This window comes from Balaenoptera acutorostrata, chromosome 7, assembly GCF_949987535.1.
Source record: "Balaenoptera acutorostrata chromosome 7, mBalAcu1.1, whole genome shotgun sequence".
NCBI classification, from domain to species: Eukaryota; Metazoa; Chordata; class Mammalia; order Artiodactyla; family Balaenopteridae; genus Balaenoptera; species Balaenoptera acutorostrata.
The window spans coordinates 45,155,114-45,170,974 of NC_080070.1; the positions used below are offsets into that span (position 1 = coordinate 45,155,114).

Below are 15,861 nucleotides of genomic sequence, written 5' to 3' on the forward strand. Positions count from 1 at the left end.
TTAGAGTTTCCCTAACAGGTACTCTGAGAGAACATTATTTTAGGTAAAACTTCTCCAGCATCACAGGAAGACAATAGGGATAATACTATATTATCAAATCCACCGATAGAACTATGTTTATGACCTCTTTTTGGAGACGCCAAATAAAACATTTAACGTTTTTCTTAAAGTGATAGGGAGTATCCCTACAAAAACACATTTGGTATATATAACTTTCAGCAACTTAAAAAATCACATATAATAGTCAGCAACACCAGCATTTATTTGCCCTCCAAAAGTATTGAGAAGTGGCAAAAATGGAAAAGTGTTACTAAAGAGACAGATCAAAGAAAACACTGATGAATTCTGTTCCAAATGGGATGGTATTTTTTTTAATACTGATAATATAGTGTGAAGAACACTACCTTTCATTAGCAATAATGAATTCTAAACATTTTTGCTTTGTGAAACCGAGGCTATTAAGAAGAAAATATTCCAGAGTTGACTATGGTATTTAGCCTGTCTTGTGACACATGCCATCTAAATAACAATACAACAAACCATTATGCAGTGCTGTTTGAACCGTAAATAGAACATCTTCTGAGCACTTTCTCTTACCTCTCAATACTGTGGGGACATCTGACCTTGGACTGAGAGTCTCTTCTGAAAATGTTGCCCACATGTCTAAAGTTCTCCCTCTCACAATGTATTCTGCCATCCACCCTCAACCAAACCGTCTAAATTACATTCAGATTTTTGTGGTATCATAATAACTTCAATATGGGATATATTTCAACATTCTGGTCAGAGACTCCTTTCTTCCCCACCTCACCCTCCTTCCAAGTTATTTCAGGTTTGCATATTTCATTTTCACATCTCAGCGGGATACCCATCACATAACATTTATTTGTGAGGTCTAAAGGCATAATGTGGAGGATTGTGAACCAGCATGTCAAAACCACATACTGCATGAGTACGTCTTAAAGAATGAAAAAGGATTCCTTTTTTTCTCAAGATATATAAGCTGTCTCAATAGTATAAGTCCAAAGTGAATACCACAACCTAATTAAAGATGAAGAGTATAACAAGCAGTATTAAAATGTCTTTTTTGATTCAATCTTCTCCAAGTTATGTTTTTATCAAATGTCCTGTCTCATTAATGACTTCGATAGACATAACAAGTATACACACCTTCTAATCTCACCAAATTCAGAAGAGAGTTGAAGTAACTTTTTCTTACATGATTTGGGAGGTATGACAGTAGAGAATACAGAGGCAGGGTAGAAAGGAGCTTTGAGAAGATGCTAAGTCCATTCACCTGCTTACAGGGATGAGCATACTTACACACTCCTGGCGAATGAAGCTGTTTTTAAAGATCTCTGGAGTCAGAAATACCACAGTCTCTCTTGGGACTCAATTCCTACATTTGAGAATGTTTATTTCTAGGAAATTCTTCCTTTGGGTCTAAGCATGCTTCAGGGCCAGCTTCAGAAGCATGCAAGCTGTGTAATTGCACAGGGCCCTGTGCTCAGTTTAGTGCTTTGTTGTCATCATCTTGAAATTCTTAATAATTTAATCTTTGAATTTGTGTTTTGTAAGTGAAGTCTGATAAGACAATGAAGCACGTGCGAGAAGGGAAAATATGTGCAATATGCATGCCTCCTCCCTCCTTTCCCCCCATTCACATACAGCCCCATAGCTCAGAATTCCCGTGGCCCCAGGATGAGTGGGAGTTCACAGAGACTCAAAGTAAGCAGGAGGAAGGCCTATTCTGTCTAGACTGATTAAGCAAAAGAACTGACAGCCCTGAGAGGCTTTTCATTTGAACCAGAACTTGTTTTGAATTAAGAAAGAAGGCAATAGATTCAAAGAAACAGGAATGACTAAGGAAACCCACTACACTCCTGTTACTTCCCTGTATTAACCAACCACTTACACTGAAAATGATAACATAGAAAGAAAGGGCAATAGAGTGACACAGAGCTCCTTTCCCTTCAGTCCTTCCTTACTCAGCAGGAAGCTGAAGGTAGAGAGTGTTGGTAGATGTGCACTGGTTAAGAAGTGAAATAAAGACAGTTAAGTTTTGTGCAGCAATTCTGCAGTTCCATGAGAACAAAATGCATATGAGCTACAAAATACAAGTTGCATATATTGTATATATTGTATAATTGTGGCAATTCTTTAAATTTTTCTTTATTTAGAACTACATAAATAAATAGCAAACAAAAATACCACGATGAGAGAGAGACTACAGAAACTAAAAAGCTATGTGTTTAGTACCTGTTTTAACAGCACTTCAGCATTTTTTCCTACTTTTTTGAACAAGGGATCTGCATTTTCATTTTGCACTCAACCTCGTAAATTATACAGCTGGCCCTGCCCTGCTTCCTCATGCTCCAGACTCGATCCACTGCATCTGTTCTGCCAAGTCACCTCTTGTTAGCTTCCACCCTTATCTCCATTCATTCACCCCAACAAATATCAACTGCGCTACGGTCAGGCATTGTGCCAGGCACTGAGAATATAAAAATGAGTAAGATATAATTCCTGCCCTCAAGTGTAGTTGAGGAGACAAATCACCATGAAAAGGTAGTAATATCTACCTTGCATGGCTTTAGTGAGGACTATAAATAATACACATAAAGTAGACAAACCACTACTAATGATGATTAGCACTCTATCCAATTATCTCATTTAATTCTTATTACAATTTATTGGACAGCTAACGTAATTGTTTCCATTTTAGAGCTACAGAAGCAGAGATTTAGATCAGCTAAGAAACTTGACCAGAAGGACTTTGCTGGAACCAGCACCTCAAGCCACCCAAGTCTTTTTGCCTACTAAATCTGAGTTCATAGTGATAGTGATAGTTAATATTCTTATTAATATAATCTTATACAGATGGCCAAGAAGCACATGAAAAGCTGCTCAACATCACTATTAGAGAAATGCAAACCAAAACTATAGTGAGGTATCACCTCACACCAGTTAGAATGGGCATCATCAGAAAATCTACAAACAACAAATGCTGGAGAAGGTGTGGAGAAAAGGGAACCCTCTTGCACTGTTGGTGGGAATGTAAATTGATACAGTCACCATGGAGAACAGTATGGAGGTTCTTTAAAAAACTAAAAATAGAATTACCATATGATCCAGCAATCCCACTACTGGGCATATACCCAGAGAAAACCATAATTCAAAAAGACACATGCACCCCAATGTTCATTGCAGCACTATTTACTATAGCCAGGTCATGGAAGCAACCTAAGTGTCCATCGACAGACGAATGGATAAAGAAGATGTGGTACATATATGCAATGGAATATTACTCAGCCATAAAAAGGAACGAAATTGGGTCATTTGTAGAGACCTGGATGGATCTAGAGACTGTCATACAGAGTGAAGTAAGTCAGAAAGAGAAAAACAAATATTGTATATTAATGCATATACGTGGAACCTAGAAAAATGGTACAGATGAACCGGTTTGCAGGGCAGAAATTGAGACACAGATGTAGAGAACAAACGTATGGACACCAAGGGGGGAAAGCGGTGGGGGGTGAAGGTGGTGGTGTGATGAATTGGGAGATTGGGATTGACATGTATACACTGATGTGTATAAAATTGATGACTAATAAGAACCTGCTGTATAAAAAAATAAATAAAATAAAATTCAAAAAAAATATATATATAATCTTGACCATTCTATTCTTTATTTTCTATTATTACAGTGTACATTTCTAGCTTCTCAAAGGTCGATTTTAGCTGTAATTTTATCAATCTAAAAATAATGTGTACTCTAAAACTTTTCTAATTTATTTTTACTGTTTTGTTAAGGATATAAAATATAGCTTGATTTTTTTTTTATTCTGACAACCCTTTGACCCAACTGTAGAAAATTAGATTCAACTGACAAAGCTTGTGATTTTCAAAATCATGTTCATGATTTTGTTGCTAAACTACCGTATATAGGTTAAAAACATGTCTTTGGAAGCAGACAGACTTTGGTCCAAATTCTGGCTCTACCACCCACTAATTTCAGAAAGGTACTTAACTCTCAAAGCCTAAATTTTCCCATATGTAAAATAGGGATGAAAACAATACCTTAACTATATTATAGGTCCTTGTTTAAGATTAAATGAGATAATCCTTGTGAAACACTTAAAAGAAAACATGGTACCTAGTTAACACCCCAAAATTTCAGTTTTAGTACTATTATCTTCAGTACCATGTTTTCACATCTGTGTTTAAAAATGGATCTGAAATGACTTTTTTGTTGAAACAGTTTCCTCCAATACAAAAAAATAAGTTCAAGCGTCTCTGATTTCAAAGAAGTATATTATTTCTTTGTAAATAAAAGCATGCATTAACGGCACCTGGTAGTCACATACCTCAATGATTCAAAGCATCTAAGATGTTTATTTATATCATCCTTCACCAAAAACTCCAAATGCATACCCCCATTTTTTCCCTTTTTGTTCTAAACTGCCTATTCAAAGGATCAAGAGTAAAAGAGTTTATAAACTACATATAAAGAATTACATAAATGTAACAAAATATCCCTGTCATTCAGCAAGGCTACCTCAGTTCTCTCTAACCCTTGAAGTGACACTTAAATTTAAGAACGTTGAGCAAATTAAAATGGCTGAACTGTTTTCTCTCGTGGAAAAGGAAAGGATTAGATAATCTGAAGGTTTACTGCCATCACCCTGGTGGTCAAATGACTGTTTCCCTGGCTTCTAAGTGATTGAAGAGTATATAAAAAATAGACTGGATACCACATAAAAATGTACTATATACCTATTTTTTAAATAGCTGTAGAAAAAAAAAAAGGCCTTTACTTGACATTTTTATTAAGGTTTGAAGAAAAGGAAAACAGGATTTGGGTAAAAAAACAAAACAAAACCAAGCTTTCATTTGATACCTTAGAAAACATGATAGCCATATGATATCTTCCTAAAACCACAACCTTTTTCAATAACGGTGGCTGTTACCACTGCAGGCTTGTGGGTCCTTACCAGTTCTTGAGTGTCCTGCTGCAGTGGCAGAAATGCTGCTTCCAGGATAGCAATCTGGTCGGTGCTAAGCTTCTGCCACAGCCCGATCAGCAGAATCACCAAATGGGTGGCACTTTTCAGCCTGGTGAATGACTGGAACAGATTGTCTTGGTTTTCCTCTACTGCATCTGCTAGAGCGATTACCTGCAGAAATTACAAACTTCAGTTAGGGATAATTTCACAATTCTTGAGCCCTCAACAAATTACATTTGGCACACTCTTGTTTTTCTTTAAAACAACTTCATGAACTTTGTCTTCCACAAACACAAGCTATGTTGAGTAATAAAAGAGTTATCATTCATCTGTTCGCTTCCTTCTTTAAAAAAAAAATACCCAAAGTAATTCCAAATCCATATGGCCAAGAGATGAAAATATCCACGAAATCAGCTTAATGGGGACATTGTTCAGTGTCTGCTTCACCATCGATTCACCTTCTACAATATATGATAATATAAGTAACCTCTAATACAGTTATTACGGTCATTATTACCAGTCACAGAGATTGATCAATTTAAAATATTCTTGATCAATTTAAAAAATTCTTATCAAAGTAACTGCATTTACCTTGGAATTTCAAATAATAACTTCATAATACCCTTTTCAGAAAATAACTGTCTTCCTCTGACTATTACTTTTTACGTGGTATTGGAATATCCAATATTTCTTTACTATATTTAAAAGGTAGATAATGTTCAAACATTTGACTAATCAAGCAATGTCATTTTTAACACAAATGTCAGGCACCAGCCCACAGGGACCTGAAAGAAAAAAATGTTCAGGGTGTGTTAGCTTTACAATGCCTAATCTACTTAGGATAAAACTGGCAGGAGTGAGTAGAATTGGCTTTTTTTTTTTTTTTTTTTCATCCTCTTGAATAATCCTGTGGAAAAAAGAACTAAAGTAACAATTGGATAGAACATTGAAGACAGCCCATTGGTGTTCTATTTTATTTTAATGTCTTGGTGAACTTTGTGCTCCTTAAAAGTAATGAACTGATTGGCCCAGAGGCTCAAGGCACCTGACAGCCCCCAGAACTGGAATAGCGAAAGCCGGGGCAATGTAAGCTCCTTTCTACAAGTCCCCACCAGCTTGAGGGCCTAGAGCTCAGGTGAGTTTCAGAAGCCTAGTGCAGATGATCCATTTGGTGATATTTCACGGCTTACTGACACTGGCCCAAAGGGTCTATTAAAAAATCATCAGTCAAACAAGTATAGTCTGCAGCTGTGTGGTCTCCCAAATTCCATGTAGGAGAAGGGCTGTAAGGGGACAGTCCTCAGAGTATCTGGGAGACACTGGAAAAGAGATGTAGGTTAGAGAAAGACAAAGCACCTGAAGGCCCTTGCCTGACAATGCCTGGCAAACCAGGATTCCTTGCCACTTGCAGGAGTTATGAAAGGCAATCACAATTCACATTCAGCTCTAGAGGGAGCCCTGGGCGTTGGGACCAAGGTAAGCATTAACAATAAAGCACACTGCTTACTGAGTGCCTACTACTGTGCTACTTTTCATTTGCATTCAAAGGTACATGATACCCTATAGCCCATGAGGATCTTATAATTTGTTGGACAGGAAACATACATACACAACCAATTAGTGGAAAGAAGCATTACTGTAATAACGTCCTTATTGTGCAGCACAGAAAGTAAGTGTGAAAGAAGCTAGCTAAGGGGCAGATTACTATGGGCCAGAGTTAATATCCCTGGGGCCTCTTTTACTCAAATGAGGCTTGGAACTCATCCCTTCCCCACTACTTCAAGAAGTCCCCTCGAAGAGATGGAGAAGTCACTTTCCTTAAACCAAAACACCTGGAATCATCTGCTTCCCCAACCCTCACCATGATTACAACTGACTCCTGTTAAAAATCTAAGTTTAATTTCATTTTCTTCCTGTGAATGTTATCAATTAAGCCTCACTGTGGGGGCCATCATATTATGACACAGATGCTTATTGTCAGTAAGTCCAAATCATACAAAGATCAAGGTGATAAACACCTCCTGAGTGCCAGAGATGTGCAAGAATTTGCAGGAAGCACTACAGGGAATTCAATGGCAACAGAGATAACCTCCACCTTCAGAGTTTATAACGGAGAAAGGAAAATAGGTCAAGGAGGCAAACACTGACAATATAGGGAAGACCCTATAGACTATTAAGGAGGAGAATACCACTAACATTATGATCATTATGTTAATAATAATAATCCCTCCAATTAATTGAGCATGAACTGTATGCCAAGCAATCTGCTCCGTGCCATACAGGTATCAGTGCGTTCAATCCTCACGTCTCCACTGAGACTAGTTGGCAAGATCTCTGTTTTATAGATGAGGTCTCTGAGGCTCAGCAGATGTAAGGAATGTGCCCAGTACTGGACATAGGGTGTGCCAACTGTGTCTGTGCTTAGAAGTGCTCCGTGCTTGGTTTGAGGCCCTGTTGTGTCTGTCTTGAAAGTCTTCATAACTTTATTTTTGAATTTGTGCTTTGTAAGTGAAGTCTATAGGATAATGGACCGTGCACATGATCAGAGGAGATATGCTCATTAACTCAGAGAGTTAAATGCTCTTACATTTGCATTTAAAACTGGCATTGCACAATATAAAGATTAATCATAGAATTCATGCTAACAACTTAAAATTTTAATTTTTCCTTACTTGAAATAACATTAAATAGGAAATAAAAGCACCACCAGAAGGTGTGAAAGAGAGACCGTTGAAGAAAGGAAAGAACTTTATATTTTAGTAGCTGTTTCAATAGCACTTTCTTCTACCTTTTAACAAGGGCCCTGCATTTTCATTTTGCACTGGGAACTGCAAATTAAGTAGCCAGTTTGACCATCACCTAGTAATGAGAAACCAGGATTCGACTTGGAGTCTCTCACTCTGAAGTCTGCATGAGACCTGAAGCACCTTATAGGTTCAGAGAAGGGCCTAACTACTAGTGAGTGTGGAGGGCCTTGGGAAGGAAAAGGTGGAAGAAGCAGCAGTGGCCACTGGACCAGGCTCAGCCAGCTCCTACCAGCTCAGGAGAAAGGACTGATTATTCAGTTTTCAGGAATTTTGTGAGCCAGTTGTTAAACATGGCCATTGCTAAAAATTAAATTATGTAAACTTAAAAATAAGTTACATGAAAACAAAAGTAATAAATACTCAAAACATATTACTTCCTAATTATTTTACTGTTATCTAGGCCCTTGAGGTTATTTATGCCTGTTGCATCTGTATGTTGGCAACACTCTGCAATGGTGAGCTACTGCCCATTTCTTCCCAACTCCACATTCAGTGACCTCATGCTAGAAGCTTGAAATCAGCCATGGTGGAGGTATTTACAACATGCAAATCAACAAATGTTATAAAGTTAGGCTTCCCACCCACCCTGCTCCTCCCAAATAGCCAGTTGGTAAATATTTACCAGCATGCCACTGAGAAGAGGTACCTGAAATTTGTCCTCAAGAACAGATATTGGGTAAGGGGGCTTTAAAAGTGAAGGACACAACCTGAGCAAGTGCATTAAAGCGCAAATGTAGAGGCTGTTTGTTCAGGAAGGAGCAAATATTCCAGTTTGGGAAGAGCATTTGATGAGACAAAAAAGGTCACCTGGGCAACCGTTGTAGAGGAACCAAAATGTCAAGGTGAAGAGTGTGCAGGTACTGGAGAGCCACAGAGTATTCTGAGTATGGGCGTTATCTGATGGAGGCTGTGCTCTAAGTAGCCATCGGATCACAGCAAACATTTAGAGCATTTGCTGGGACTTAAGTGAGGCTTTTATGCACGTTCCTCACTATCAAGGGAAAATTCTTACTAAGTGTAACAGCATGTCAGTTCGTGGACCCACCCAACTTGCTAAACACAGCTGTGGTGGAAGAATGACTTCTCAGTGAGACAGCAGCCCAAGCCACAGGATCTTTCCTGAGCAAGACCCAAAATACATCAATCCTGGAGAAACATCGTTTCTCTAAGTTTCAGTCTCGCTGGATATATTTCTGTGCCATTGTGGAAAGAGTCTGCTATCCCCAAATGGTCACAGAAATTGGAAAGAAATGGGATAAACAATTCCTTATGTAAATTACCCCCAAGGAAAATCTTCCTGACCTACTGGCCAGCATGAAATACTAAACAGATCTCCATGTTCTCAATTTAGTTTTACACGTAATAGCCAAGTTTACTTTGTTCTCCACAAGAGCCAAATGAACTTAGCAGAATTAACATAGTAAAAAGGGATGGAAAAACTAGACCCATCAAGATTTAGATCTGTCTGACCAGGGCCTAGAGGATCTCACAGCTCACCTGGAACTGAGAAATGAGGCCAACCAGCTGCTAGGGCTTACATTTGAGGGACAATGATTTTTCAGTGCTCATCACTGGCTGTACAAGATGTGTGTTCCCTGGTGTTCAACAGAACTACAGAAAGGGAGAGGTTTAGGAAAAAATAAATGCTAACGATTTCAAGCACAATGTGTTGATGGCCTTTGTTTTGCTTTTTCAAATTGAAGGATTCCAAATAAAATGGAGACCCCAAAGGACATCTCTATCCAACTGCCATATCAATTGATGCCAAAGTAATGAGGCAGAGGCCCAGGGAGCTGCTTGCAGGAAAACGCTCAACTCATAAAGTGAGTGTGAAATTAATCCCAAATACTTCCAGCTGCCAAGATAGGCTCTAAAATTGGTTACAGGAAAGCAGCAGCAGCAACAGCAAAGTAGACATGAATCATACTATGTGAACACAGACATGTCCAATTTCTTCACCTAAACTTACCATCGAATCTGGCTCCCAATCTCATGTATGGCATACAGAACCCCACTACATTGCTGTTTAGCTGTCATTTACTGAGCCCTGACTGTGGACCAGGCACTGGGCTAGTGCTGTTATACTCAGGTTATCACTTGGTCCTCATGATACCCTCTGAGATGAAAATCGTTGATCACCTTGGCACCCACTTCCAGATGAGGGAACAGAAGCTTAGAGCCCTGATGAGCTTAATGCTCAAATGATGAGCACACTGCCTGTGGTAATGAACTAGGGCAGGGAAGGACCGGGATTTTAATCCTGTCTTCTGATTCCCCATTGGGTGCCCTTTCTTCTCACTGATACACAAACGTATACAGTTGGCTCCATAAAGTAATCCAGTGGACTTTTATCTTGATAATCAAACAAAAACACTGAGGAAAAACACTACTAATATATTGTAGCAATAACAGGTATATGTGCTTTAGTTAAGTTTTCCCATTGTTGGGGCTTTTAACATAGGTTGAAATTTCCAGGTTGGTTTCTGCCCAAAGTTACAGTATAAAGGAAATTAGTTCATAATTTGTAAAGGATGGGAAGTTAACATATTAAGTTTTTTTCTCTTAACAAAGGGAATTTAATTATGTTCTATATAACTCAAAATTATGAAGACTAGAAAACAGCTATTTCCTAGGCCTGCTCCTTTAGTGAAGCTACTTTTTTAAAAGGAATGATTGATTTATTTTCTATAAATCATAGAGTACAATGTTTTCCGTGGTCTGAGCAAGTTGATGGTATATAACAATAATTGTTAACATTGTCTTAGGGCTTTCTAGGAGCCAGGCACTGTGCTAACGTCCTTACAGGGATTCTCTCATTTCACTCTCAAAACAATTCTATGAGGTAGATACTAGTACTGCCTCCATTTAAAAAATAAGGAAACAGAATTACAGAAAGGGTCAAGCAGTTAGTAAGTTACAGAGCCAGAATTCACACCCAAGCAATCTGACCCAAGAAACATCACCAAGCAACATTGCCTGCATTAATTTTCTGCCTGCACATCAGTTTCATCATAGGCAATATGTGGAACAAATTCTATCTAAAGTTTCCCAATGGGAGGTTTCAGCTTTGCTGATGTTCCAATACCCCATATGAATTAAGATAGGTTTATTTTAACAAAAGGTCAGCATGGATGAACGAGTTAGGAAAATGGAGTTCCTATGATACGGATGAGTTTATATATCCCCCAGGACAGAATGTAATAGGCTGTGCTGGAACAGGCAATGGCCTGGGAGCCAAGAAGACAGAGATTCTAGTCCTGGCTTCCCTACTAAACAACTTTAGGTCAGAGTTCAATGTACTTCCCTTTTCAGGGCTCTAGTTTCATCACCTTTAAAATGTAGGGGTGGGAAATATGATCTCTAACAACCATCATAGCTGTGTCAGATGCAAAAACTTTTAAATTACTTTTGTATGATTTATTTTGAACTATCCATGCTCCTTCCCCATCTATCCATCCATTTCTTCCCCTCTATTTGTACACATACTGAGTTTCTCATTTAATGTTTGTTGATTTGCAGCTTTTATCTATACAATACCGGTAAGAATGTTTTTCTTTGACTAATTCATAGGATTATGAGAATTAAATTAGAGAAGTAAAAAGATGAACAATACCAAGTGTTGGCAAGGATGTGGAGAAATGGGAACACTCATACCTTGCTAGTGGAAATATGGTATGGTCACTCTGGAAAACAATCTGGCAGTTCCTCAAAAAGTTAAACATTGAGTTAACATATGACCCAGAAATTCCACTTCTAGGTTTATGCCCGAGAGAAATGAAAATATATATCCACTAAAAAACTTGTTCAAAAATGTTTACGGAAGCATTATTTATAATAGCCCGAAAGTAGAAACAACTCAAATGTTCATCAACTGATGAATGGATAAATTAAACGTGGCATATCCGTATAATGGAATACTCTTCAGCCATAAAAGAAATGGAGTACTTACACATGCTACTACATGGATAAACCTTAAAAATATTATGCTAAGTTAAAGAAGCTAGTCACAAAAAGTCTTTTTTGTGACTGTCTTGTATTATTCATGCTGTATTATTCCATTTATATGAAATGTCCAGAATGGGCAAATCTATAAACATAGTAAGCATGTGGTGATTACTTAGGGCTGGGGTGGGTGGTAGACAGGAGGAAATGGAAAGCGACTGCTAATGGGTGTGGAGTTTCTTTTAGGGAGGATGAAAATGTTCTAAATAGATTGTGGTGATGGTTGCATAACCCTGTGAATATGCTAAAAATCATTAAGTTGTCCACTTTAAACGGGCAAATTGTATGTATGTAAATTATATCTCAATAAAGCTGTTAAAAATAATAATAGAAGTTAAAAGTACTATGAAAGCATAATTCATAAAAGGTAGATAAATTAACACAAATAAAGGCACTTTTATTTAAGAAACAATTTTGATATATTAATGGCTATATCAAATTGCAACTGGGGCTTAATGACATTCTAGATGATGGAATGATCATGTGACTTTGAAGTCTATTAGATCTAAATCTGAATGCTGGTAATGCTTGCTGACTAGCTGTACAACCTCTGGCTAGTTACTTTACCTCTCTCAGACTCAGTTTTCTCACCTGTAAAACAACACTCCTGGTTACTGTTTCTTAATATTTCCTATAGTTGAAGGCTTATTTCAGTTTAGTAACACCTGGTAAATTCTACTTTTTCTGTTAGACTAACAATGACATTGAAAAAGGAAGACCTTTCTCCTGGTACTTGAGGCACACTACCAACTACTGCCCCCTAAGGCGATGCAGGAGAGCTGATAACTCTGCAGTGCTCCCTGGCCCTCTCTGTGTGGTCACTCATTGGGACAGTGCTCATTCTGTAGCCAAGTTTAATCCAGTTTCAAAGTAAAATGTCATGAGACCCTGTTTCAATATATTACTACAAGCTATGTAAGTTACATGTATTGGATTCCCTTTTCGACTTCGTTAGCAATTCTATTAAAACACACACGCACAGACACACAACTTTGCCTGATATGACTTGTGCTCTAGAAATCCTCTGAGGCTTGTTAATCAGGGAGCTAGACATTGTTTGATTTTCCTTTGTACCTTAGTGAAAATGCTAGAAAATTTGGTGATGTGAATAAAATGTTTATGAAGTTACACCCAACATGCCCTCAATTTTCCAGTACTCAGTACACAGTGGGTGTCCCATAATGCTGGTTGAACTGATGAACCTCAAAGTCAGTCTGCCCAAAAATCCAGCACAACTAGGAGCCATACTAAACTACTTCTTAAATCCTGGACACAATCAGATACTGTCAGGCTCCCAATTTGAATGGAACTCAAGGGATGTCACATGGAAACAACTGACCTACCTCAATATATCTGTCATGTACTTTAAAAAAAAAAATCCCTCCAATTCACCTTTAGCCACAGCTGTCTAACGCCAAGCTACAGACAGCTCTAATGACTGCTGAAATTAATTTATTCTTCACATGGCTGCCCTTTGGTTAGAAAGACACTTTAAATCTGGGGGAGAGTTGGAAGCAGGCAAGAAATAGGACGTGCTTCCTACTCAACCATGTTATTTGTCATGGCATTTGCTGTGGACTCCAACATGGCAAAGGCCTTGCAATGAGGAAGAAGAAAAAGTTTACCAGGTCTAAACTTTTACTTTGGCTGAAAAGATCCAATTTGTATCCAAAAGAATTATTCTTTTACCAAAAAACAGTGAAATAAGGTTCAAAATGAAAAGAGAAAGGGCACAGAGATGATTTAAATGCCAGATGAGCATATAAGAAGTGTTTCATTATCTATGTGCTGAACCTTTAGCTAGATAAAAGAGAACTTTGGGTTTTTACTTCAGAGGCATAGCAAGAATCTAATTCTTAGGTACTTTGCTACTATGTTATTTTGTATAAATAGGATAGGGGACTGGATTACATTCTATTGTACCTCACATGAAGTAAAAAACCTAAGATACCCCTATAACATGCATTTAGCTGAAACTTCTAAACCAAACCCAGGATTAGCATACATTTTTAACCATGCTCCACCTTGGGGTAGCTATTAAAACAACAGAGAAAGTGTACCCATTCAGTAAAAAACTTCAGTTGCACAAGTTATTTATCTTCATAAAAAGAGACCTGCTAATTGCCTAAATCACCTGATGCTTTGCAACAGCAAGATATGATCTTTGTGACTCTTTGAAGCCCTGATGGTTTTTCTGGTCTAGGATTATAATTTTCCTTGACACCAATCTACACTTGCCAAACGCCTTGAGAATTCATATAAAACTGGTTTTAGAAAAACAAATTACTCCTGAGAAATTTCTTTATACTATATACTGTAGAACCCTCTTTTTTTTCTTTTTTAATGTTCTGCCCAGAAGAATATAAAAGGTAGGCTGGAATATAGACTTTGGCTGGGACTTTTAAAATATATACCATTGATACATAAAAATGTTAAATGAAAAAGACAATAAATCATTTATAAGTGACACCGAGACAAATTTTGCTATTTCTGCAAAGTTTATTCACCAAATAGACATGTAACTTAACCAGCTGAAGGGAAACTAACTCCAGTGCTTGGCTAATATAGTGCCAAAAATACAACTGGTCTCAAACCTGATTACTGTTCTTACCACTGCCCCCCAACACCAGGTGACCAAATTTTCACCACTTTCCATAAAATTATCTACTTATAGCCAAGTGAAACTCCGATTTGAAAAAAAAAATAATTAATGGACTCAAGTTGTAAACAGAAGCATGAATGCTCTCCGGACCACCGTTGCTCATTGAACAGATCGCTGTTAAAGCTGGAACCTATGGCTGGCAATGTCAAAGCTCATTTTACAAACCCTGGAGAATGCCAGAGTTATCACTGTCCAAAAACAACCACCACGAGGTCTGACCTGAATAGCTTCCAAGTTTAGAATGTTTCAGGCCACATCCTTACATGTAGCCACCCACACAGCCTTGAGTGCCATCGCCAATGGGGGGAAATGATGAATAGATGGGCAGTTGGCAGGTGTCCTAAGAGCATGCCTTAGCAAATGCTAAGACACATTATTAAGTGTGATCAATTAAGGCATGCTGATGATCCACCCGAAGGCAAAAAGAGAGATTGGAGACCCCAACGGTGCCAGCGATGCTACTGATCATTTCCTTGGTTCCAGAATTTGAGAGGTGAGCGTGACATGTTCACAGAAAAGTGAAACTGTTGAGTTTTTCCTTTATATGAATCTTCTTTTAAAACATCTGCTTTTTCAAAGAGTCTGTTTCTCTTGAACACCTGTGAATTTTAATCATTTTTGCTTTTTTTAGATAAAATACATAGTTATACCACTACTATCTGGTAGTACTTTGGCAAGACATGTAGAGGACTATATGGCTCAGACAACATGGAAATAATACAAAAGGCAATAAATGGAGCTTCCTGGTTTCGTATGAAGTGAAACTAAGATAAACTATGGGCATCTCTACAATCATAGGCTGTAGGGACATTACAATTGCAAGTGGCTTTGTTGAAGACATGTTGTGCCAGATTTCTACAGTTCTGTAAACTCCTCCAGGTCAGAGACTATTTTATTGTTTGCTGTACCCTTCCCATAGTCTCTGGCTCACAGCATGTTTGCTGTACTGAAGTAAATTAAAAAGCCTAATAACTCAGTAGCAGAGTGTCCATTAAGATGCCAATTTACAGGAGCACTACTTGGGCAATGGAAGTCCATCCCTACATTCCAGGTGAACAATACCAGAACCTACCATTTTTTAAAAGTTTTTATAGGCTATGTTACTTATTGGGTCTACCATAGATAGTAAATAACTAGGGTCTAAATTCATGCCTTCCACAGGTAGTATTACAATGAATTACTAAATTCATTCAAGTCTTTGCTGCTAAGTTTATGTGGTGAGTGTTATAAAGTCTGTAATTTAACTTTAAAATACATCATCATAGACAAGGTCATATGATGAAAGCATGTGAATCAGCTTAAGCTACACTCTAGAGCAGAGTTTCTCAGCCTCCTCATTAATGACATTTGGGGCCAGATGATTCTTTGATATGGGGAGCTGTCC

General features: G+C 37.9%; 1 protein-coding gene across 6 annotated transcripts in view; it reads right to left on the reverse strand.

Moving 5' to 3' along the window:
* Positions 1-15,861, reverse strand: part of BBS9 (Bardet-Biedl syndrome 9) — a 465,641-nt gene that overhangs the window by 81,380 nt on the left and 368,400 nt on the right. For all 6 annotated transcript variants that reach the window (XM_057549919.1, XM_028164767.2, XM_028164765.2 and 3 more), the window contains one exon: positions 4,995-5,177. In XM_057549919.1, coding sequence (XP_057405902.1) covers positions 4,995-5,177 — 183 coding nt within the window. The remainder of the gene's footprint in view (positions 1-4,994; positions 5,178-15,861) is intronic.